Source organism: Eleginops maclovinus, chromosome 10 (assembly GCF_036324505.1).
Source record: "Eleginops maclovinus isolate JMC-PN-2008 ecotype Puerto Natales chromosome 10, JC_Emac_rtc_rv5, whole genome shotgun sequence".
NCBI lineage: Eukaryota > Metazoa > Chordata > Actinopteri > Perciformes > Eleginopidae > Eleginops > Eleginops maclovinus.
In genome coordinates this window covers 6,037,808-6,064,259 of record NC_086358.1, presented here as the reverse complement: position 1 = coordinate 6,064,259, position 26,452 = coordinate 6,037,808, and the positions used below count along the sequence as shown (strand labels likewise).

At 43.3% G+C, this 26,452-nt stretch overlaps 1 protein-coding gene across 3 annotated transcripts; it reads right to left on the bottom strand.

Annotated features, from left to right (window-relative positions):
* Window positions 1-112: 112 nt before the first annotated feature.
* Window positions 113-26,324, bottom strand: rab11fip3 (RAB11 family interacting protein 3 (class II)). Of its 3 annotated transcripts, XM_063893368.1 has the most exons (14): window positions 25,626-26,324; window positions 18,937-19,030; window positions 15,608-15,684; window positions 13,039-13,211; window positions 9,831-10,028; window positions 6,810-6,947; window positions 5,889-5,924; window positions 5,645-5,738; window positions 5,276-5,520; window positions 4,878-4,959; window positions 4,626-4,763; window positions 4,080-4,235; window positions 3,801-3,941; window positions 113-3,568 (listed from the first exon to the last, which is right to left on the bottom strand). In XM_063893368.1, the coding sequence occupies exons 1-14, from the start codon at window positions 26,103-26,105 to the stop codon at window positions 3,455-3,457; spliced, it is 2,166 nt and encodes a 721-aa protein (XP_063749438.1). In that variant the 5' UTR covers window positions 26,106-26,324; the 3' UTR covers window positions 113-3,454. The 3 variants fall into 3 exon arrangements, with proteins under 3 accessions (XP_063749438.1, XP_063749439.1, XP_063749440.1); XM_063893369.1 differs by lacking the exon at window positions 6,810-6,947; XM_063893370.1 differs by lacking the exons at window positions 15,608-15,684; window positions 18,937-19,030; window positions 25,626-26,324 and adding an exon at window positions 13,855-14,095.
* Window positions 26,325-26,452: the final 128 nt, after the last annotated feature.

The window sequence follows — 26,452 nt, the reverse complement described above, 5'->3', positions numbered from 1 at the left end:
TGAGTTAAATGAAGTGTTAATAGTATGTTTGTTCAGATCAAACCTCTATTGTGCTGCCAGTATCTGTACAGTACATGCAAACACACAGTCTGAAATGAGGCAACAAACACGGTTTCATTTTTATTCCATTTATTTTTCTAATCTTACTTTCACTGCTTACCTTTAAATTGTTCTCTTTTTTACAATGACTGAAATTATACTTCCCCAGTAACAATTAGGATTAGATCATTTGGGGATATTCGAAAATAATATACAGCTGTAACCAATACTGTTATAATTTATACATTTATCTTTGAAAATAGGAATAAATTTAACTTTTACAATTTCTCTTTTCTACAATATTCTCTTTTGAATCTTCCCATGTCGCATAATGGCAAGCCATGCACTACTCCAGTAGTGATGTTTGTGCCTTGAGCAGACTTTCTTTGGACACTGGAAGTGAGCGTGAGAGAGATAGAGAGAAAAAGTTCACCAAAAAAAATGACGATTCATATTTACAGTTTAGGTTTTCATCATAATTTAACAGACTGAGAGTCACATGGTCAGTGCTTTCCCCAGGGCTCATTGTCAGGTTAGTTTAGAGGCAGAGTTTGAGACACAGAGGCACAGTGTTTAGACTAGAAGGCCAGTTTTTCTTTCTTTTCAGAGTGTGTTACTTTATTAGAACAGTTACCGAAAGATCACGGACCCCGATGGATAAAATAATCAAGTTAACGTTGAACCTGTCTTTGGTCATTCGGAGAAAATTTGGTGGTTAAAGTGCAGTCACCTTCAGCTCTGCTCAAAGGGAATGTTTTGTCAGCTCTGTGTTTACTTATTCTGTTGCCTCAAACTATCTGTCAGACACTAAAATAAGAAGCAGGGAGAGAAATTAGTGAAGCATCACCTGCTGCGAAATGTCTTCCCAAAGAAGGAATAATTACCATAAATACTGAGTTTGAATTCAATCTGTTGGGGCAAATCCGGTCTCACTGTGAAGCTTTAGGCCTCACACTTTAAAAACAAAGGGTCTGATTCAGAGATAGATAATACAAATCTGTGTTTCCATGCAGGACCTGACTCCATCCGGGAAGACAACAGTAGAAACTGCAGACGTCTGAGATCACAACCCTGAGGAGATCGCGGCAACGTCCGCGTTATGGAAGAGCGCCGCGACCTCGACCACTCTGCGCTTTTAGCACACGAACGCTTTCTCTAAATCCAGTAAATTTCTCCCACAGATTCATTCACCATGAACCACATCTCTCCCCTTGTGAGTTCAAAGAAAAAAAGTTGTACAAAGATATATATTCAGCGGAACAGATCACAGAGTGCGAGTTGGTGTCGAATGATGAATAAATATCTGCATGTGATTTCAAAACGAGAAGGGAAAAAAAAAAAGAGATACTGTACACGCTACATGCTAGAGAAGAATACAGGCAGCTGTCTCTCAGCATAAGACAAGAAGACGAAGAAATGTTCTTTTCTTCCCACTATAAAAATACCTAGAATCTAGAATGAGTGTAGAAAACTTTACATGTACAAGTCATTTACATCCAAGGCCATTTTTCCATGGAGGGGCAGGTGAAGTACAGCGGTGAGCGGTGAGAAAATAGTTACACTTCTTCTTAGCATATCGGTGAAGAATGCCATGCCGTTTGGACACAAAACATCACCCGGCTTCCTTTTAACCAGAAATCCTTCAAGATGTCTGTCCAATAATCAATGGCTGCGTAGTACCGATAAGCACGGCATCAGTCCAGAATCAATCCGTCCGTATTTGAAAAGGCAGATGTCGCTCCGGCAGAGCATGTTTGTTCCACCTGCCCTCCACCAAAGTCCACTTCTTGCCAAGCGTTATTGCTACCAAAGTCTCCCGTGTCTCTCCAGGTCTGAATACCGATATAACTGACCAAAAAAACAGCAGAAAACAAAGCTCCTCTGAACTGTTGACGGCTGAAAAAAGTAAAATATGTAACTGGAATGAAACCTTTTAACACATGGCTGCGAAATAGTATTCTTGAATGGATTTGATATGACATGGGTTTCACTATCATACAGTCTTGATCCCTTCACAATAGACATTTCTTTTTGATAGACATCAACAAAACAATAATGAAATCAAAACAAAACTTAGTGCAAAGTACAACCCTTTGATTATTCACACACAACTTGTCGAATGTCAGAATTTTTCAGTCTTCTACAACTTCTTTTTTTTTACTGACATTTAATCGCTTGTGCAGCAAAAGATTAAGGTTGGTTACCTGGATTAACTTGCTCCCCATTACTTTCACTCAGCAAGAGCACACTGGGGTCAGGTGGGCTGTACTAAAAACAAACAAACCAAGAACTACAAGTCCCACAATCACTCGTCAGTTTCCCTTCATGCGTCGTTCAAGTGTTTACGTGTGTCAGTATTAGCAGGTTATATTTGTCAGTTACAGTACCCATTCACTTAGTGAGTTATTGAATATGTGTGCCAGAGGGAGTGATGGGAAATGTAGTTTTTGTTTTCTCATGTTTCCAGCCCACCTGAGCTCCGGGACCCTGTTTCATCGTAAAACAACAAAATGAAGCAAATTATAAAAACAACCCAGTTCCTTCATGTAGTGTCCCTTAGCTTTTTCAAAACCTTTAAGTAACACTGCGCAAAAAATAGTCAAACACCTCACACACGCACACACACACACGCACACACACACACACACACACACACACACAAAGAACCCTCAGGGCATTTCTAATCCTCGAGGCCTAGAAACGTCCCTCACTTGGGTCCAATGGAAAGGACAGTTAGAGGACAGAGTTAAGGGAGCACCGCAAGCTTAGCAAAGACAAATCAAAAGAGGAACTGCTGCTCCGATCTCCGCGCCCAGCTTCATAGGCTTTCTCTCTCGTGAACAAAACACACTTCAGCTCGGTTCAGGAGATCGAAGAACTACAACCATCTCAGCAAACACTTCACTGACTGAACTGAGGCATGTGATGATGAACACTCGGATCACCTCTCGTTTAAGGCCCTTGGGTACTGTGGATTTGTCTGATTTTTGTTTTAGCTCAAATCAAACATTGACACTTTGTTGAATTTGGGGAAGCTTCTCTACTTTTGAACAGAAAGACTCGGGTCCCTCTTGCCAAATACATGGAGGTCACCAGAACCCAAGTGTATTCAGGAGGGGCTAACACACACACACACACACACACACACTCACACACTCACAAATAAGCACAGACTTAAGGGATATGGAACTGAAAACTGCTTGATTTTCACCGACAGACTTCTTAGAAATCTTAGATCCTTCTCTTTAAGGGTGGTGAGGTGGGGGGGGGGGGGGGGGGGGGGGGGGGGGGAGTGAGTTGAGTGCGTCATTGTTTTTCTACCAGAACGATATTTTTTACATCCTCTCTTGGTAGTTTTCTTTAAGTCTCCGGTTATTTTTGACAGCCTGAGGAGTCTCTGTGCGTCTGGCTGAGTCTATTTGACCTCGAGGATGGAGGGGTTGCACTCCATGATGGCCACGATGATTTTGTCGATGTAGTCCTGGAGCCTGTAGTTGATATCTTCCTGTTTGTGGACCGCCTCCATCAACTAGAAACAGAGAGGCAGGAGTCAGTGGAGATGAAAGTGATAACACGGAATAACACTGCCCAAATCAAGGTCATTTATTCAAGTACTGACCTATTTTGACATAAAATCTAATATATTTTTTCCATTGCTACTTACACTCTTATATCACTACACTTAAATACTGAATGCTACTCCAAAGGTGAACCAACAAGGAATATCTTTAACATCTTCCTTCCTGTTCTCTGAAACCCACCTCTACACGGGACACGTTGTTGATCTCAGCTGCCAGGGAGTCGGAGAAGGACGCCGACATCAGGTTCTTGGCCCCCTGGATGCTGAGGTTGATGATCTGTCCGTTTAGCTCGTCGTTCTGCTCCTTCAGGCTGCGGTTGTCCTGGAGAGGATAACACCAATGGAACACATCATTAAAACAGTATGTCCTGAGTCATTTTCCCGTATCAAAACAGTCCGGTTTAAGTGATCGAATGAGAACAACATGGATACTCAGGGTCCCTCGGAATGAGCGGTCTACCTGTTTGAGTCGTTTGATCTCCTGCTCCAGCTCGGCCTCGCGGGTGCGGGTCTGATACTCCTGCAGCCCGGCGCCAGGGGTGTATCCCCTCTTTGCTTCGGCCTCCAGTTTGTAGAGCTGTAGATGCTCCAGCTGCTTACGCAAGTCTTCAATCAGCTGAGGTACAGACAAATCGAGACACATCAGTTCAAAGTTCAAATAGTTTGCTAAATTGCCAGTAGAAGCAAAACGAGGCTGTGAAAATCGACTTGTAATTTGATTTTCATATTTGTTTAATGTCTCTGACACCCTGTGAAGTCTCACTTAGCCACATTGTAAACAACTGACTTCTCTGAACTAGAAGCTTAAAATAAAACAGGTGTGAGATATACCAACATATTTGGTGTTGCAGGAGAAACAGCTAAATGTAGTAGGAGGGTGTCTAGTCCTCTTTTCCCAGCTATTCTGTGAGCTGTGCAAAAATGCTAACTTATTCCAAGGTTTAAGGACACTATACTGCAGAACTGTGTTTACGGTTTGTTTTGTGCACAGAGGAAGCTGTCCCACCTCCTGCGTGTTCTCCTTCTCCTTCTGGCTCTGGTGGCGCTCGTGGCTCAGCTTGTCAGCCATCTTCCTCCGGGACTCCGTCTCCTCCTGCAGCCGGTCGGACAGAGCCTCTGACTCATCCTGCAGCTTCCTCTTCTCCTGGGAAACACAAAAACAAAAATAACCGTGAGGGTGACGAGGAGCGTCCAGACGGATGACGAATGGAACGAGAAAGGCAAAAACAACCAGGGGATGAGATATTGTTTCCCTCACCTCTTCTAGTCTCTCGATGTTCGCTCGGAGGCAAGGAACACACGACCTCAGCTCGCTGTTCTCCTCGTCCAGCTGCTGCAGCCTGAGACACACACACAAACACACAGATCATCATCAGAGACCAACAGCATAACAACAGAAATATCAACTGAAGCTGTTTGTAAACAACCCTAAACCACAGGGACGTTTCTTATAGCAGATTATAGCCAGCAGGTGGCACTGTAGAGCCATGTTTCCTCCAACAGAAAACAAGCAAACCAATGGTGTTACATGATCAAATCTGTTTTTTATTCGCCATTAAAGCTTTACTTCTCTGGTTTAAACCAAAAATACTTTTCAAAAAGCTGTAAGGACACAACATCTTCATGTACGTAAACCTGTGTTTCTCCTCCGCTCACCTGGCCTGCAGGTTCTCCAGCTCCAGTCCTCTTTCCCTCTCAAGCTTGATGATCGCCTCCTTGTGACGCCGGGTCTCCTGCTGTACCTGCTCGTCTGCGTACACCTCCTGCTCCTTCAGCTGCTCCTCCAAAGCGTTGGCCCGGTGCACCAGGTGGAGGTTCTCCTGTCGCAGCCGTGTGTGCTGCTCCCCCGAAGCCTCCGACTCCTTTTCCAGCTCCGCCACTCGACGCTCCAGGAGCAACACCTGGGAAAAATAAAAGGAGTGTGTGTTTAAAGGGGTCTTATTATGCAAATGTTCTGGTTCATATTTGTATTTTGTGCCTCTACCGTGACACGTTTCCATGCTTTAATGTTCCTCGTCAGCTCACCTTGTCTGTGATGTCGTTATCCGCCAGCTCCAGGATGTCCCGCGTCAGGTCGCTCACGGTGTCCAGAGTCATCGAGCTGTTTTGGAGAAGATGTCTGCACGAGGACACGGGTGAAAAACATAAATCCCAGAGAGCCAGTTCACATTTCATACACTGCTCTGTTTCAGTGTGCCAAAACATAACGATCTATTACAGTGATTGTAGAAATATGAACTACTGAAATTAGAGCAGGCATTTGGCTTACCTTGCTACTTTCTTGCTGGACAGCCTCTTGCCAGCGCTGGACGGGGGAAACAGAACAACAGGAAAAATGGTCAGGAAGAGAATAAACGATAAAGGAAAGAGACACCATCTCCTGGCATCCAACCCCCCCGACCCTCTGCTATCCCCGCAGACAAAACAAGGGCATGATGATGAGGATCTTTACTTAGAAATCACTCGTTTCACAGCAACGCCACACAAACACAGCAACATGTATTAACAACGTCTATCAGGATCACTTTTGACCTGTGACAGCAGCACAGAAACTTAGAACAAACCTGGTTGAATAGATTTTTAGAAAGGAAATTCTTAAGTTCTGAATCATGCCATTAAGTGGCTGAACCAACCAATAGGATTTCAGTATTAGTGAGTTTCTGTAATGCAGCTACTGGTCAGTAATCCTGGATCAGCTGTTTCTATAAAAACAGGTTATTTGAAAAGCCTTGCTCCACTTCCTGCAGTCATTCTGCAACGCAAATGAAGCTTTGATGACGTGATATGGAGAGCAGAACATACCGAAACAGACGGCACTCACCTGAGGTCATTGTTTTATGCAAATACATTTATATGCTTGCTTTGAGATGAGCCACATGTTTATAATGCATGAGAGACAAACCAAAATAGTAACAATGGGCTACCATGATCCCAAAAAATGAACGACTGAAGAAGAGGTTTTCCATCATTAAACACTGAATGTTCACACACTGCAACTCACACAACAAGAGGGCGCAGATGAGAGAACACGGGGAACAGTGTGTGTGAAAAGCACAATCCGTAACATAACACACGCCATGTTGTCGCAGCATGCACACACGATGAGAACATGCATGACACTGCGACTAATCATCACCGCAAACACATTCACAGGGCCTGCAGTCGGCGTGGGTCGTGAATGACCGGTTACCTAGTCATCTCTAGGAAATTGAGGCGAGTGGAGAGGTCCTCCAGACGGCTTATTTGTTTGTGACACTGGCTACAGAAAAAGTCCAGCGCCTCCTCCCTGAGGAAGCTCTGAAAGCAGTCAGGTAAGGGAGCGGGTGCGCTGGAAAGAGGAAACAAGGGGAGGAGGAAGTGGTGAGTGACGGACAGTGACAGGAACACCTTTGAGGGGGTGCAGGAGAATTTAAAGGAGTAAAGTGGGAGGGAGAGGTGAAACAGACCGCAGTGTTGTTTTTGTGAAAGGAGACAAAACGTTATCAGAGGAGGAATGTGTTTTGCCCTCTCTGTGTTATGTTCATTCTCTTCACTTCGACCTTGGCATGTTTGCAGACTGCTTAGGAAACCTACAGAATGGTTACAATTAAGCTAACAACTTAATCTCTCCAGCAAGCAAAAGGCAACACGCAACCGATTATTTCATTGTTCCGGAGAACGCGGCCTCTCCTCGCATCACCTCCGCCAGCTGATGGTGCCGCTCAGGCAGCGAGGGAGGCATTCATTATGCAACACGCTGGCACGGCTTCCTGTTTATGTAGGCAGGAAAAACGTGGCGGGGCAGCCTCTCTAAGTGTTTGCCACTTGATGGTCATTCTGTTGTTCCCTGACAGCGTGAAGGATGACTTTGTTGCTCACAGCCATTCCTGTGGATGAGAAGTCAAAGCGATCTGATATGTAGATAGATACGTGTGGGTGTGTGTGTGTGTGTGTGTGTGTGTGTAGGCAGCCCCGCTACATGCGCCATCGGTGAGCACGATTTGCCCAAAGTACAGTGACGCATTGTAGTGGGTGTAGTTTGTGGGAAGCATGATTTTTTTATTTAGCCTAACCACCAACAACGTGGACGCCATGTGATCGTCCACATGCAGTATGTAATTCACTCGTGACATGTATCGATCTATCATTTAGAGTATTTAACTATCAATTAGGGTAAAAAATATGCAATAAATTACCTCAACAGGTTCAAAAATCCATTAACGCTATGTTGTACCTTTAATATGAATTACCTTTACTAATTAATCTCCTTGTACTTACTTTTCTTTATATAAATTAACATAACAATTGTAATTATATGTCTAATCTTAATAGCAGTTATATTTAATAATGAACACGAACTATAAAATATAATAATTATTTTTGTATATACTTTTTTAAACATTTATTTATATTTTATATACGAAAAAGTAGTTTTGCATTACTGTGCTAAAATGTAAACGATTATACCAAAGCAAATGTATTTCCATATTGTCGAAGAGCTACAAAAACGACGGCTAAGAGCATTAAGAGTTTCCCGGTATGGCAGATCACGGAAATATCACCCAAGAGAGAATGACTCATTGCGTAGCTTTTAGTCTCTGGTGAAAAACGAGGAGATTTGGAAAAAGATGACTGGGGAAAGTCGACAAGAGGGGCTTCAACGCTAAAGACCATAGAGAGGAGTGTGTGTGTAGAACTGCGGCTGTATTTTTCAGACACTGTACTGCAGCCCGGCGGCACGGCTCGTTAGATATTCCCCATGGTCTCTGAACCCAGCCCAACAAAAACATCCCCCTCCTGTCCGTCCATCATGTCTTGTTCGCCCTGAAGTAAACCGTGTAAAACATTTAGTCAGACTGCTCAGGATCGCACAACAAGGGCGAATAAACGGAGGCACAGTTGTTATAACATTGCGTTATAACAGTGAGAGTAATCCCGATGGAATGAACTTTGTATACACTTCATTTATCTTCGCCCTTCATGAGAAAAGGAGCCAGATAAGCAAGTTTCCAGATAGCTCTAATCAACATTTGTCCTCAGTGTCTTTGTTCAAAACAGAAACGTTTTCTCCAAATAACGTAAACAAGGACATTTAAAGCGGGACGACTCAGCTGAGCATGTAACACCTCGTGTCAGGCAGGGTTGGGTAAAAGAAAGCTGAAATGATATTCCGTTAAATAATGCTGTCAACACTTCAAAATGCAATGCTCCAGACTGCGCCTAAATTGTTCCACACGCAATTTAGTTTTGGGGAGTTCCAAGTAAATATGTCTCTGTAATTATCATTGGGGACCCTGTCCTATTCAGCACTCCCTCTATTCCATCACCGCCTCCAAAATCTCAGAAGTCAACTTCATGGGTGAGCAAGTTTCAAGCACGTAGGGAGGGCCGTGCTCACTTCATAGCCACTGTTCTTTTATTTCACAGCTTTTTATTGGTTTTATGTCCTATATATATTCAGGTTGCATTGTAGAGGAGCCTGGAAGTGAAGTTTTTCATTGCCATATCTACACTGTAGCTACTGTACATATGACAATAAAGCCTTGAATCTTGAATATATCCTGCAAGACCCAATGTGTGCCACTGAGAAGAAAATCTCCCTTGTGAGGATGCTTCTCCGTTCACGTGCAAATGTATCACTTGTAACGAGCCTGGTTTTTTTTAGCGTGGGTCTTGAGAACGGTTAAACAACATATGCATGTAGTTAAAGCTTTCAGAAATAATGCATTTGCCGTTTAAGTGGTATATGGCTAATTAAAAAATACCAAAAATGTAACGCATTCAAGGATTCTCTTTTTACTATTTGTAAGCAGTTGTGGACAATTTAAAGTCAAAAAAGTGAACAGATTAAAATCACCTTCTTGCACAGCCGTACATCTTCAATAACTTCTATTTTAAGTCACTTCATACAGCAGAAGTCTGTAAAATGTACGCTTCGGTGTCCATGTTTAAGAAATATATAAACAGTCTATGGCTAATTTTTTTAAACGGCAAAATGAGGAGAAAGAGTAAAAGGCAACCAGACAGTCCTGTCTCAGACTCCACTGATGATAGAGCGACTGTCATTGATTAATACCAAACTGCACCAAAACAAAAAGGACCAAATCATGTGCTTTTGCGACCAACTGACAGTCACCAGTGCCACCTGTGAAGATATTAGACTGAGACCTCATTTAAGAAAGTTGAAACATGTCCGTAAAGAGGTGATTTGGTTTGGTTGTGTTGATCATACCTGGGAGAGAGCAGTGAGGAGCCATTGTTTTGCTCGGGTGTCTTCACGAGAGGGGAGACTTCCTCCCCCTCCCTCGCCTCCACGCTGCTCTCCAGTAACTCCGAGGTGTTACTTTCCCCAAAGTCCTCGAAGTGCTCCTCCTCTCCCCCGATGACCGACACCAGCGAGTGGCTGTGCAGCTCCGAGTTCAGGGAAAACCTGAGCGGGCACAGAAGAAAGGATTACTCTGTGTGTGTGTGTGTGTGTGTGTGTGTGTGTGTGTGTGTGTGTGTGTGTGTGTGTGTGAGATCCGATGTATACACAACAACGGCATGGTTAAGTTTAGGCCGTGGCCAAAAATAGAGGGAAGATGGTCAAGTTTAGACGGGATAAAAATGGGCGTCTGACTGGAGGATATAAACAGCCACAGACATCCATTAGCCCAGACAAACCAGGCCCGTCTTTTGTGTTCATTCAAAGAAAAAATACTCGAGCGATAGTACACCTAAAGGAAGTTGTGTGTGTTGGACCCATATGTCTGGATATAACTAGAGCTTTCAGTAAATCTCAAACAAGTAAATTAATCTTCCCCAGAAAGAGCGGCAATCAGAGGTTCGTCGATCACTTGTCTTCAAAGTTAATCTGTTGATTCACATTAATCCCAAAGTCTGCTTCGGTTGAAACAAAATCTCTCCCGAGCTGGGAATGCAAAACCACAAGGGAACAAAGTTAGCCATGTGAGAGGAACATACGGGGAGTTTAATGTGAGTCTGGCTTAAGAGATTTTATTAACAGCGCTGATAAAAGAAGGTTGTAACTTCGGCTTAAATCACTGAGGAAAACTCAGGATCTGGAAGACTTTGCCTGGAATCGTGAGGTTTCTGTTAATAAAGTCCTTTGTTTTTCGTTTGACAGGAAAGCTGGAAAGATGGCTTTTCCTGTTGTCTATCAGGATACGTTAGATGTCTTAAGCAAACACAGGACGAGGATGTCTGAATCAGCAGAAAAGCTTGCCCTTTCAGATCCTTTTCATTGTTTACAAGAGCAACAACTGGTCGACTCAAAGCTAAAACTTTCATTTACAGAGTGAAAAACTGAAAACCATACACAAAAAGAACAAGTCAGACTCTGATAAAGAATATTTTCATCCTAAGACGCTTCAGTTTCAGCCGCAGCAGCGTCACCTGCAAACACTGAGCTCCACTAGGAAAGAGTAACAGAACCAACTTTGGAGACTTACCCTTCATCCGGGCTCTTACTACATGGCCCCATATTGAGGTCCCTTGCACAGGGGGACGGCGGGGACAGCGAAGGCATTTTTAAAGGCCCTCCGCTGCTCTGGCGTGAAAGCCGTGGAGCAACTGGAGTCAAAACCCCCGACAACCAGAGTGGAATTCTGAAGTTTCACAGGCTACACCGATTTATAACAAAACCACGACTCTCCAGCTTTGAGCAAGCAAAAACAAACAAAAAAAGGGTCTGCTTTTGTAAAACGGCTAAGTCGGTGTTCCCTAATGAGCTGCCAATCAGTGCCACATGACTGCATCGTCTGTGCCACCCAGGGGAGGCGGTACCGGGGAGGGTTGACCGCGAGTGGGTTAATCTGATTTTAGGCTAAGCAACAGCCAACAGACAGTCCTGCTGACCTTCTAAGGGCCAAATGTGTGTGGGGACACGGGTAGGATAGGAGGGTGGGGGAGGTTAATCCTGTTACAGTCTTAATCCCCCAGTCCAGTGCATACAGTATAATCCAAAGCTAGAGCGAGCAAGGCTAACACATGGCAAAAAATCAAGTTTACTTATTGATCATTTTGTTGCATTGTCTAGCTATAAAAAGCACGTGGTTTGCAACTCGCAAAACACTGTAAAAAAAACAGAAGGTTTGTGCATGGAAAAAAAGCCCAGATTTTTTAAAAGGCTTTCTCCATTGACAGGGACGTGAGTCAGCAATGAGTCGCCACTTTTTTGGTACACAAAAAGCTTGCATAAATGAGAGAATATAAAAAAGGTCACTGGGTCACACAGTAAGCAGAGGCGATGGAGAGAATGAGATCCAGGGCCACAGAGAGAGGGAGAGAAAAAAGGCAAAACAACAGAAGAAAAAAAAAAAGAGCCGACTCATCACTTCCTGGGATTCAAGGCTCAATCATGGAATAGGAAGTCCAAACACATCCCTGTCAGGGGGAACACTTAGGAGCCGTCATCAAGCCGGACAGACGGGTCACCGAGTCAGCAGATAGCGGCCTCCGCGCTCTGCACTTCCTCACTCGTGATGGCCCCCTAACACTACGTCAACACGGATCTTCAAAACACATCATCTACTCATCCTAATTTTCTGATGCAAACAATGGCTCACAGAAGCATCGTTTATTTCTGTGTTGCTACTCTATTATTCCAGCTATTTATTAATAGACAGAAGTCTCATGACACAGGCAGCAGGGATATTAGCAAGAGATTTGAAATGCAGTTGAAGACGGTAAAGAGGGTAACCAGTAGTATTTTTACTCCTTTTGGTGAACAGTGCTGGTGTTGAGGCAGGCAGGGATAACTGGGGACTTTCAGGTACACAAAGATAATAATATAAGCCTCCACAAATAATATCAGAATCTTTGTGTGACTGCACAGATTTCAGAGAGGATGAGCAGATCTCGTCACAAGTGATGATCCTCTTTTCTGTTTTCAAGGTCTTTGGCGCTCACACTGTGCTCATTTCAAGTTATCTCTGAATAGGCTGTTCCCTGTTCTGACAGAAAACATCAACAGTCCCCGCGGATGATGTTGCCTCGAACTTTCCCTGACAATACATTGTAAAAACAAGAGACGCTGCAAGTAAATGGATGAAAGCAAGAAGAAGAGGAACATAGATTCTGTATGATTGAGATTCTACCCAAGGTTTGATCTGTCAGTCTGTTGGACCAAACAGAGCCAAGGTGATCCAGGCTAAGGTGGGAAAACCCTCACAAACAACAAGATGTGTGTGAAGTTCAGTGCAGGGCAAGAGAGTTAGCTGGAGATTTGACACACATTCACGATAAAGTTCCGTACCCAGCGGTGATTACGCACGGCATTATGACGTTGATGTCATGACAAGGGGATTAAAAAAATGTTTGCTGAAGTCATTCGGGGACGCAACTCGCCTTCACAAAGCAGCGGCTGTATATATGCATCCAGAGATACGAGGAGAAACACACTGGCAGCGGTGTGAATGGCCGAAAACGTTTCTACCGACCTATTTCCGCTGTCTTCCGGGTCGTGCAGCGTGGCCTCGATGCCGCTGTCCGTCTCCACTTCCTCGTGCATCTCGGGGGGCACCAGGGCCCCCGTGTCCTCATCGGTGAAGGTCTCACACTCGCTGTAAGTGCTCTCGGAGCCCAGGTACGCGCTGTCCGTCACCTCATTTTGCTGCAGAACAAAGAACACATTACAGTGTGGGCATCAAGCAGTAAACAGGCAATACCCCACTGAATGGACTATTTCTCCATGGTAACAACAGGGCATTAAAAGAGAGAAAACATGGTGATAGAAATCCTCGCTTCACTGCAGCAATATAGCAGATAAACAATTAGAGCTGTCATCATCATTATGATGATAAACAAGCTGAGTAATTACTCCTGCTTCTGGCTTTTAAATTTCATCAGGTGTATTTCAAAGCAGGTTTAGTTGCGATCCTGTGAAGCGAAAGGCAGATAGTACACCTATTGGTTTTTAAAGTGTAATAAAAACAGCCATTTCAAAGATGGTCTGTTTTGAATGTTCAGGTCTAGTCAGGTATCGACGCCAATTACGCCCCAACGAATCACAGAGCGTGATCACACTTCAGGGACGCTCTGCTGTGATTCAGATGGCTGTTCCAAGCAGAAAGAAACCTGCTGCATTAAGCAACAAGTTCAAACTAAATGAGTAAGCAACAAACACCAAATGCTACACTGCGGCATGCCAGACAGAACATCTGAAGCTGTTGGGAACAACACTTCATCAGGTATCAGAGGTGTGAAGCAGCAATAAAGCAGAGACAGGTGAGTCATGTTAGCGAAACATAACGTACCATTATAAACGCAGCGTTGGGAGAAGCAGGGCCCAGGGGGCTATCCACCATGCCCAGAATCATTCTCTCAAAGAAAGACGAGCCAGCCTGCCATGAGAGCTAATAACTACTAATGCTTCTTCACTCTCAGAGGGAGAGAGAGGGAAAAAATTGGAAAATACTGCAACACCTCGTTCAGCCTCACTGGGTGGTCAGAGGGGAGGAGACAGAGGCAAAGTCCAAAGAGTGGCAGAAGTCAGCTGTAATGCTCAACCGGACGACTTTCTACGCTTTGAAAACGACAAACGATCAGCTGAATAATGTGTTCTGGCTCCTGTGAGCTCCACTTCCTGGCCTAGTGTGACAGTGTAAATCATTAAGCCATGTTCTATAATGTACACGGTTAAAAGAGGGAGAGATATCACAACAACCAGAGTCATAACTGTCTGACTGTGAGCCAATAGAAAAATTAACAAGCAGAGTAGGTAAATAACCTGGATCCCTGTTGACGATCACTCCTGTTTTATGCTTCTATTTATGAATCAAAACGTGAACATTTAGTAGAAGGAAAAACGGGGTGGTGGACGGGGCGTTGCTTTTCTCCTATGCCAGGCTCCGGCTGAACAGCCTCACCTTGCCTGTTTTGAAAGCAAACAGGGTGAGAACAGCGGTGCCATTGAGAGAGAGGAACCCTTTTCTGCCAGAAACGGGAGGGGAAAAAACAAGGCCGGGGACACAGGTGTGGCGTCTACTTCAAACATAAACACAAACTTCCCCAAAAACTCTGCGTTAAGGTTCCAGTAAACAGCAGAGACGCTTTTAAATCACTAGATCTGACACATTGTTAGCGTCCATTTGTACAATTCTTTACAATTTGAATAAACAAAGACAAACACGTGTAGGAAAATCTGTTTCCCAGTTTATGGAATGGTTACGTTTGACTGAAAAAGGTATTAACAATGTGGCTTCAAGTTTAAAAACCTCAACAGTTGTATCATTCAGGGAGAATAACAATACATAAGAAAAGGAAGATCTATCAGTTCACAATTATGGAAAAAATAAATACAAATTTCACTCTATCCATTATCGTCCATGATAACATCTCTATCTTCTTATTTAACAAGACCTTCACTGTGTTCTTGAGCCTTTTGGCATTCATTTAATCAAATGGGACGCATCAGGCCTTGTGTTGGTGTCAGACAAATGCCTGCTTCTGTCAAAGAATGATCATGTTATGAAGTCATAAACTGGATTCAAGTTCTGGGAACCCATTGACACTCCGACGACGACTCACTGGCCTGCCCTTCTGAACCATACCAAGAGAGGGAGCTGATACGGCGCCATGCTCAGCCATGAAAACAACAGTCCAGCACCGCTCTCAGTGAACACAATAGCAGGAACCCTTAAATTCTGCAGAGGCCAGCAACAATGATGGTTAAATATACAAGTTCCAGGGAGAGAGGAATTCCAGATATGTTAACCGCCACTGTAAAAAACACCAAGTCCACAAACACGCATGTAGAAGAACTCGGGCACATTCCAGCTAATTCAATATTTGTCAAAGAATACTCAAAAAGTCAGCCAGGAGCTATTTGGTTTCAGCCAAACCAGAGTGGTAATGATAGCCCAGTAGATTTCAGTGGGAAGAGTGAGAGTGCACGGGGAGTTCAGCCTGCGAGCGTCACACTGCGCTGCTGTGTGCACAAACTGAAGGCTCAAACTGGACCACATGCACTAACACAGAGGAGGTAAAAGCTTCCTGTGCGGCGCTCACCTCGTCGTACTCCTCCTGACAGCCCACAGCTCCATCGCCCGGACTGTAGTTCACACCGTAGAGCTGAGGCTCCGGACCTGAGGATATGGGCGGAAGAAGGCAGCTTTAATGTGCGCAGAGTCAACACATTAAGTCAAACAGAAAAGGAGGCTCCATAAAAACAAGACTGGTGTGTATAGAGTAAATATAGATGTGCAAACAACGCAGGCACCGAGAGGAAAGGAGGTGTTGCGGCAGGTTCATGCTAGTGCTAACAGACTGAAAATACAGTGGGACAGAGAGGTTTGCTTCTTATCTATAACATGTTTGGTTAAAAATATAAACCCAAGCCACAAATCATATGCATTATCATACCCATTTGCATAGTGGATGAACAGATGATATGCAATAACATGCAAAGGAGTCTGTTAGCATTTTTTCAGAGATAAACATAATGCTAACGATCTTGGGTATAATTTTATGTAAAACTCTGAGAGAGAGTCGGGGTGGGATCCGGAAAGGACCACGGGTCGGGAATCGAACCCGGGTCGCCGGCATACGGCCGGGGCCGGAAATTTACATTTGTGACAGCCAAAGTGGCACAGCAGATTAAAAAATAAGCCAGCATTAGTATAACGAAGAAAAGCACACATTAGTTATACCGGAATAAAGTAGGTAATTATCATTTCCATTACCACAGGATGTTTTATATATTAATAAAAATAATAGATTTGAACATTTTAATGTGTCCTTTAATTTCTAACCCACAAAACGGGGAAGAAAAGCACTGTGGGAACTGCATTGGATAAAAAGCCTTCAAGTACATGCTTTTTCTCAGGTGAAGTCATCCCTACTACATTTGACTCAACTCTTAACAGAATAAATGGTTCAAATCTGTGTTTGTCAAACTGATATCTCGGCCTGTGTGTGTTTGCTCAGCACATGAGCAAGGTCCTAGTTGCCCTACACTGGCGTATTTACAGTCAGCAATCCGAGCGTGATGTGACAGTAAACGTTATGTAACTTTTAAACTCGCATTTCAAAAAGGCGAGGACTGTCATGTAATAGGTATATGGGGGGAAATAAAGCAATACAAACAGGACAAGAAGCAACCCATATCCAATTTGAGTTTGCCAATACAGGCCTCTGTTGGGAGCACCTGCAGACAAACAGTGTAACCTGAGACTGAGTGGCAAGATGGAGCCGCTCCTGTATCTAGTAAACAGAGCTGTGAGTAGCACCCTGCTGAGAGAACAGAGCACAAACTGTGTCCAGGAGCTGCCAGCAGACCCGAGGGTTTTGTCTTATAAACCCCGCTGCTCTTCTCGAGACTTGTACACATCGCGGGCCATTTAAAGTGAGTCTGCAAAATGCTGGCTTCTGTTTTAGCAACACGACTGCAGCTTCTTGGCGTGATGTCAAAATATCAGGAATATTTCCGAGACCGACTCGTTGTTGTTGCATACATGCTAGAGCCACTACAGGGAGTAAGGCATTTCCATGGCCTGCAGGCTTCTCTTTATTAAAAAGGAACCTGTGCCAGTAAATAGTTGTGCAGAAATGAAACTGGTGGAATGAAGGGCTGCGACTGATGATTATTCTCATCATTGATTATTCCAGCACCGCCAGAATATCTATTTTCTAGATCCGTGTATAAACTGAAATAAAATGTCAGAGAAATACAAAAAATGTAATTGCAGCTTCTAGAAGTCTTTAAATGTAGTGTTGTGTTGGTCCAAAACCCAAATATATTCGCTTTCATATGATAAAAAACATGGAAAAGGAAGGAAATCTCAATATTTGAGGGACTGAAAAGAGCATTTTCTGACATTTTTGATCAATGATTTATCGCTTATCAAAAATAGTTGGGGATACTTCTCCGTGGGTCGACTAAGGGATTAGCTGAGCAATCTTAGAAGGTCTTGCCGAGTGCAATGAAGCTCATACTGAAACTGGATGACCGGTTAGGAACTGGACAAAGCAGAGATGGCGTAAAAGAGAGGGTAAAGAACGTGACATGGTTTTCTAAAACTGCACTCTGCCTTTGGAAGCATATTGGAAGTCTTTCAGCAGTGTGTAAACGACCTGGCAAGTGACAGTTAAAGTTTGATCTTCACACACACACAAATGGGAAAACTGCGAGGAAATGTCTGATGCATTCTCCACATGGCTGGTTGCACAGAGAACTACTAAAAAGGGAGGGAGATAAGAGAGGAGGACAGTGAGGAACGGGAACATTGTCAATGATCCCCTGTTGTATTATCGTTCATTACATCATGGTTACAAGATATGCGAGTTGGCCAAACAAGGCAACAAAACAAACTAATTCAGGGACACAAGACTACAATTACAAATGGCAGTTTATATGCTGTTTTATGGCAAATGAGTTCCCAATGCCTTTGTTCTTTGGAGATGTGTATACCTGTCTGAGTGCTCTGTCTTAACAACAACGCTTTGTAAAGAGGGTGAAACAGAGAGGCCGGAGCAGAGAGAGAGGACAGTGAATTATTTAGAGGAATAGGACTCTCTACCCGAACCCCATCCCTCTGCCTCTCCCGCTCTGAAACCTCGCCAACGAGCCCATGTGTCGGCGCATCTCACGCTTTCCAGCGCGTGACTTATTAATGGCGGGAGTAACCGGAGCTGTGCAACCCAGAAAAAAAGCCTTGGGAAAGGAGGCTGCCAATCAATACGCGGGGTGGATCCAGGCAAACGGGGCCACTACCGCGGTGACGTCAACGCAACCCGTGCATCGTGTCAACACAACCGGCGTGTGCTGTAAACTCCTGGTGGTGATGTCACTTTGGGGTGTCTAAATCATCTGTTTTCACCATCACATTGTTGAGAAGTACATTATCATTACAGGAATTGTTGTAGACGTATAAAGTGGGAAAGGAGGGCAGCAAAGCGATTCGAGACAGCATAACAGTAGTCCAGTTACACAGAATTTGGGTCAGTCTTCAGCCTCTCCTTTTAAAATCCCTCACCTCAGCTAAGCGACGGATGTGAACATACTGTGTCGACAACACGATTTGAGCGCCATGGGGAAAGCGGAGAGATTGATCCGGATGCTGGAGACTAAATGTAGGTGTGAGTATTTGCTGCCTGGGCAGGTTTTTAGTTCTACAGCAGAATTGGGTTAACGACAGGTTAGCCAATATAAAGTAGAAAAGAAACAGGGTACCACAGCCAGGTTAAATACCAGCATCAGGACGCAGAAGTTCACCATGTCACAAAGTTGATTTGTGATGAAGGTATTAACACGTGACATTTCAAGATAAGAAGTTTGAAAGGAAACCATTTAGAAACACGTCACTTAGGCTACATGAATATAAAATCTCAGGACTCACCTCCATTGCTGATCGCAGTGATTCCACGGTGGAAGTCTTCAAAGCTGATCACCCCGAGACCACTGGGATCCAGAAACTTGGTCAGATCCTTTACCTGAAAGATTGAAGAAACAGAACATTCAAAACTTCAACTCCATCATGGCAGCTGCAGAAAGATCCCTAATCCATAGCTTTATCATTTGTTCTGCTCGGATGCTTCAAGTTTCTGATAGATTATGTAAAGGGAAGTTTTCAACCCAAGGGACACAATGATGTAACTGCGGCGTTAGCACATTGACTTCAATGAAACAGCACATGCAGAAGCAACAGCCAGAACTGGATCTGATCCACATACAACTACTAAGAACTCTTTCTTGAGGTTCAATAAAGTGATAGAGTTACGTGATGTGCAAAGATTGTGATTACAGAAGCAAAAAGTCCACAATAAACACAACTTCTGACCTTTAAAATGGAATCAGTTTTGCAGACGTCAAGCCTTCTGCCTTTATTGAAGCAAGTGAGTTTAACAGGGTTTTAAAGTTTGCAAAGAGTACAGCCTTTACTATCTTTGAACATGCAAAAAAGCTTTACAGTTAACCACCATCTGAAGTCATACAATTAAAAATAGCTTAGGGAAGCAAGCAAGTAGGTCATTTAATCGAATGCATGCATGAACATTACATAATGTGAGGCAACGAAGCCTTGTGTGCACAGAAACTTAGCTGAACTCGGGTTTAATGGTTATGTAACTGCACCTACATACGGTACTGTATATTCTTCAGTCAGTAACCTGGCAACAGGCGGATGTGCGCTTCAGCAACAACAGGAACTCATAGCATTGGAAATACCCAAGTGTGCTTGGAGTCAACTATTTCTTTTTAATTAAAAATGGATTCCTACCGGAAGTGAAATCTGATCTGAGCCGTCACCTGTACAAACGTGTTGGCAGATTGCCCTATTTACTAAGAGCTAACCTGGGAACTCAATATGCTTTTTCCCTTTGCAGAATTATTGGTGGCGCCAAGCAATCGAAACCCATTCAAACAAATAACAGACCGAGTCAAATGTCATCAATCACGAAATTATGCTAACCCACTATTACAGCATAATTTAAGGGGTGTATGACTGACAAACTTGGAAAGAGCCTGGGAGTATGTCGGGCGAGGTTTCTGTGGTTTCAGCTCACATTATTCCTCGAAGAAGCTAAGCACACAACGTGAACGTGGTCATTTCACCGTGAATTCTGAGTATGTGTGCGGCCTCTCTCTCTTCTTCACTTTTTTTTTTAATCAGTTACACATGAAAACAAGATGATCTGCTTAGCAACGCTGACTTTAAACTCAGGGAGGCTGGGGAGGCTGAGAAGGCTGGAACTCCTAATAAGCTGACTCCAAAAACCCCTGTGGCTTATGATCTGGGTTTGGTGAATTAAGCCCAGCTGTACTTAGAGAGAGAGGAGGGGAGTGGCGGATCTATCGGAGTGCTGGTTCACACTGAAATGTTAAGTTTAGCATGTGCATTCAAGGCGCATGGTACTTCCATCTCTGCTGAACCTACAGTAAACTTGCTTCAGAATAAACAGTAGGCTGAAGGGTGGGTGAAGGAATAGCGTCTTTAAAAAAGGATTGAACTTGTGAAAAGAAGTGTGTGGCTGCGCTCAACGGTGGGCGTTAGCTGTTAGTTCCGTGTCACAATGAAGAATCAGAGTTCTCTGAAAATCATGCGTTTCCATGAAGCAGTTCAGAAACACCTCTGCTGGGTGAGGTGAAAGAACTGAGGTGGGATGAGTGTCAGTGGCTCTGAGGACATTTTGACATAGCTGTCTGGCATCTGCAGTAAAATCTTGAGGCAGTGTCGGATAACATACAACTAATAAGAGCAAAAAGTGACTGACAGACAAGCAACCAGAGCACTGTAAACCTACTATAATATGGAAGCAATCCATGGCCTACATCAGAGGTTTTAAGCCTGTACAGCAGTGCCGGGCCCCTCAGGTCTTGTGAGCAGAGCGTAGTGGCTATTCCTAGGTCTAACCTAAAAAAACTAGAGGTGATCGTAAAGTTTTATTTCTGCCCCAGGACCCTGGTAAAGCCTCTCCACAGACCTTTAGCTGGGAAACTGTAAACATCTCGCCTCTACTTGAGAGAAGATAAGATTGGATAATGACAGAATCTCTGATGTATGGCATCCATTCATCACATAATGGGTTAACGTATTTATCTAGAACCACAACTATTTTGAGTCTTGAATATCTTCCTTGTTTGCCATATGATTTTATTCTAAACAGAAACGTGATTTTTTAAATCAGATTATTGGTAATGTTTACAGCAAACCCTAATATATAAAAAGGGCTGTGCAAATGGACTATTTTAACCTTATTCATGTATTAGTTTAATGTTTTTGGAAACACTGTGCTGTACTGTGATTGTTAGTTTATAGTTGACCTGCCTCATTTGTTTTCTTCTTACTTACTAAAACAAGTTTTTTATAATACTACTTTCAGGATGAGTGTCAAAAACATTATCAAATATTTCTTATTAGTCTCCTTTTGTTTTTCTAAAATGTAATTCACAGTTGTGTAACTGATAATGTGTGATTCAATCATTTCAATTGTTACACCTAACAAGCAGAGCCCTGAGAGACAGCGGAGTGGAAAGGCAGATAGAAACTAAACTAAAGGCAACTCTGTCAGTTCCACAGCTCAGCGGTGCAGTGAAGGCACTGTGGTTTTTCTGTTTCCTCTATTTGTGTCTAATCAGTGCCGGGGCACGCCTGACCGCCTCCACACAGACCGCCGTTGTGCATAACCCCATGGAGAAGAATACCCGTTGGTGAGAGTCTTTCCTGGAGGGGACTTCACAATAGTTCGTACACACAACTCTGATAACCGTGATCATAAGCCTAGTGGCCTGGCAAAAAAAAAAAAAGCAGAATGATCTTAGGATATAAAACATTGACACACATAACAGACAAAAGTGAACTCAAGAGAGGGGACGTTTCAGGGCACGGGACATTCCATTGTGGATTAGAGGGGCAGGACATAAAAGCAGCGGGTGGGGGGAGCGAGGTTGGCCAAAGTGGGGTCGGGAGTGTCGACTGACAAGAGAGACACGACCACAATGCAGTTCAGTACGGCTTTTGTGCACAATTAGGGTCGAAACCAGTGAGTGAATCCTGTGAGTGGTGGCTAGGAAAATCTTTTCAATAGTTGAACTCACAGATTTGGCACATGCCTGCAGGACAGCTCCTGTTTGAGGGCATGTCTTTCTGGTATTCATCTAAAACGTAGATCAGTACCCGATTAGTAGTCCAGCTTTCACTGCTCATAAGTGTTCCTAAAACAGTCAAGACATATCAGTACAGTACACAACACCGTTTTATGGAACTGACCGGACATCTTAATGCTGCACATTAATTAGTTTGATCTATTAGTAAGCCTCTGTCAAAAGTAGTTTTACTGAAAAAGGTGTCTCATCCAGAAAAAGTGGTAGAGGCAGCGCTTTTAATGCATGTTTGAAGTTAGATATGTTGAAAAGTTGATTTAAAATGAGCTATCTAATGATTCCAATTAGTCTACTTGTCAAAAAGTTGATAAACAATAACATCACATATGGTTTTGACAATAAATTCATCAATAAATTAAATTTCGATGACAAAAATGGCAGAACAAGTCATTGTCAACCTCTCAAAAATGGAGATTCTACAGATTCAGCCGAAGGTCTTTGGGTTTTCTGCGCCCCGTAACACTCAAAGACATCACCTGCGACAGGGTGAAAAAGAGGAAACTGAGGACCCTGGGGGACACAAGCAGTGACTAGAGCAGCTGGCAGTTGTTTATAGATGGTCATTTTTAATATTTTATAGAGAAAATAATGAATTGTTAATGAGAATAATCGTTAGTTGAAGCCCCAATAGAAATAGACTGTATTTGGTCTTCTTGGATTCTATGTGACAGGACGCTCATATTCATTACACACACAAAGCAGTACGTGTGTTTGTCCATGGTCACAATCATATCCTGGAATTATTCTGGGGAAACTATTTGCATGTTTAGCAGACAAGCGCCTGCCTAACATCCATGCAAATCCCTCATGAATACCTTCCTGCTGGTCTGACAGGTTGCAATGCAATAACACACAGCACACTGATCATTTGAATCTAAAACCTCCTGTGTATAGGCTCACCAGAGAAGAAAATGAAGTAAGAAAAACACAAGTAAACCCAGCGTTGTTAATCACACAATAAATCCTGCTAAAAAAAACCTCCCTGTGACATCTTAAGTACAGCTCTTAACACCAGTTCCACTTGGCTAACATCCCAAAGGGCAATTTCAAACATTTATCGTTTTTAAGTGAACTTATGGATGTCCGTGTAAATTACGATGACCTATTGCCCTGTGCTTTTCACAACCGCTCAGCTAAAATACCGTTTTACCACCACGACGCACGAGTATAATTTCACTAATCTGAGCCACAAGTTATTCAAACCACTTTAAATTCCAGATAAAATACAAGGGCATACCAGGGCAAAGCTTATTCAAATATGAAAAGCATATAAATATTGCAAGCTGATATGAAAAGATTAAACCATTTTCTAGCTCAGCAGAAAAACAAACCACTCTCTTAATTCAGCTGCATGTCGGCCTTGTTAGATCAGACCTGACTTTCCCACTGGTCCTTGAGTTCAGTTAATGAATAGCAAATCCGCTGAAATGTTACATCCATTATATAACATTCCACACATTTTGCAGATAAGTCTGTCTCCTGCATGCCTACTTATTGTAAAGGAAAAAAGGCAAACACGCCAAAGCCTACGTCTCCCTCTCTGATCACGAAAAGGACAGAAGTCTGAGAGGATTTTCCTGCAAGGGCATAAAGAATAGACTCACAAGTAATCAATCTGTACAATCTGGTTAGCAGTCCAAGGAAAACCTTTTAAGAAACAAAGATCTGAAAGGAAACTGCTGGACTCTAGATGGTTTGGGAGGAGAGACGGGGAGAAGTCCACCAGAAACTAAACACTATGAAATAACAGTAAAACCGACCACACCTATGAGAGGACTTCTTGTGTGATGTAAATGTCTCACCTTCAACACTGCCTATCAAAACACAAAGGTGGATTTAACATTAGACTAACAAAAGTGCCACTCTTGTCCCTCAAAACAAGGTCATGGGCAGTTGTACCTAAACCATGGAGTCCCTCTGACTCAGGAAAATACATTTTACTCTTAATCCTTCAAATTGTCTGCATGTGTAGCCACAGATACCTATGGCTAGACACGGGACAGATCAGGGGCAACAGAGGCGCTTTGAACTGGGGGAAAAGGGATTAAAAAGCATTAGTGAGCCGGCAATACACTTTGTGTGTGGAGAACCAACCAGTTCCCATCCTAACCCAAAAGCCATGTTCAAAGTTCAGCAAAGGGAGGAAAGATTAAGCTGGTTAATATATTCAGAATGAAATATGTTGCCTGAATCAGCCTCAAACTGGAAATGAACATCAAAAACAAGAAAGGAGACATGTTCAAATGCATAACAAACACTATGACTAGAATGACACTGGAATTTTCGTATTGCCTCATGAAGAAATGAGTTGAAAAAGATATCTCATCCATGCGTCTTCAGGGCACACTTGACAGATTTGGTTATTTCCTGCTACCATTTACATCCTCGTTTGCATCCACCCTTTAACTGTTATTTACAAATGCAGTGGTCACATGCTGAAGCTCATTGCACTTCTTGTAAACATTCAGACAGGCATACGGACAAGCACGTCTGACGGGAAAGGAAACTGACGTCAGTTGCTTTACCCCCGAGCATGAGTCTACCATGCTCACAAAACCTGGGTAATACAGTATAGGCAACAACTGGGGAAAGGAAATGAAAAACCCTAATGAGATGCTGATTCATTAAGTAAGACTATTAATTCAATCAATATAAATCCTTACGTGACACCATCTGATTCAATAGGTTTCATGTCTAGGTGTTGTTTCTTCACTTGCAAGTAACAGTAAAACTGTTTCACAAAAGCAACAAATGGGTGAGTGTGATGGGTGGAGTGCGGCACCTCAGTCATTTCTCAAGAGATTATCCCCAATCCACAGGACATGCAAATTTGGCGATGACCGTTTGTCATTTGAACATATGGAGGAGCGACGAGCCGGAGAGAATTCATTACAACCAATATGCTTGACATACTTATCTGGATGATAACCCAAATCCGGACTCTTGAAAACTGGCCAAATATAGAAGACACGCTAATCCAGGCATGGTTTTAACAACATGACGCAGTATTAACCAAATCTATAACACCACATTTTGTAGGAAGCACGCAAGCACCAAGCGGGGGGCTCAAAAATCACCCAGATTTTTAGAAACAACACACTATAAAACCTTTGTACAATTTTATATAAAGTTGTACCACCTTTACTCACCTGCTTTTTTTTCTAAAACAATGAGTTGCAAAGAGATTGACATCCTAAAAGACTTGAAACACTCATAGCAAATTGACTTCAGCCAGATGGATTTCAGATGAGTGAATTAAGCAGTCTTTTTGCAGGAAGCTCTCCGAGGTGAAGCAGAAAATCAATTATAAATCATTTATGTGTATGGCACTTTGTATGGTTTTACACAGAACTTCACTCAGCATGCATTACCTAGTAGCTGCAGGCGGGAAGCAAAGACGACAACAGAAAAGGAAAGGCATCTCACCTGATCGGCCCCATAGGCGGCAGCAAACTCCATAAACTCCTCAATACGAACAAATCCATCTCCATCTTGGTCTAAAGCATCGAACACAGCTTTGAGTGGAGAGACATCTTCCTCCCTCGTACTCACAGCTGACACAATCGGCAGTGAGTCACCTCCCACCATTTTAGGGAGAGATAATGTCTCCACAGTTTGCTCACTAGTCCATCCGTCCTCAGGAGAAGAGTTGTGTAAGTCCTGAACTGAAAAATCAAAAGAAGCCACGTCGTGACAATCCGATCCTTCAAGCTGGTTAGTGTCTGTAAACTTCTCCTCTTCTTTCTCTTTAGTTGTTGTATCGGAAACACTTCCAATTTGTACATCCTCCTGAGGTTTCAAGTCCCAAATGTCCTCGTCGTGGACCTCCTCAGCAGTCAAGCACAGATCCAAAGCCATCGCCTCGTTCCCCTGATTTTTGGCCTCAGAACAAATATTGTCATCCATTAAATCCTTAGATTCATTTTCCTCTTGGCAACTCTCACTGGTGGATTCTCCCCGGATGAAGGCATCTTCAGCCGCAGGCACGTCAGTGATGAAGGTTCAGCCGACAGACCCGGAGCAAATGAGTCATTCTCACCTTGGTCTAAAGTCACATTTCTATTTACGGTAGCTCCTGCATGTTCCACTTCCGACTCCTCTGTTGATAAATCTAATGGCGCACCTGTGCAGATAACAGAGGCAAGACTGGCGGGGCACAGGCTTACACTGCTGTCACAATCTGGAACGTCCGAATCCAACAAAGGCACAGATCCTTCCAAACTCTCTAGTGGTGTGCTGTTGACGTGGTCATG

Coding starts and splice junctions, on each gene's coding strand:
- rab11fip3 (XM_063893368.1), bottom strand. CDS start 26,105: ATGGATGACAATATTTGTTCTGAGGCCAAAAATCAGGGGAACGAGGCG. Junction 5,739..5,888: donor TCCAGCAAGAAAGTAGCAAG/GTAAGCCAAATG, acceptor GTCCTCGTGCAG/ACATCTTCTCCAAAACAGCT. Junction 4,236..4,625: donor AGAAGGAGAACACGCAGGAG/GTGGGACAGCTT, acceptor TCTGTACCTCAG/CTGATTGAAGACTTGCGTAA.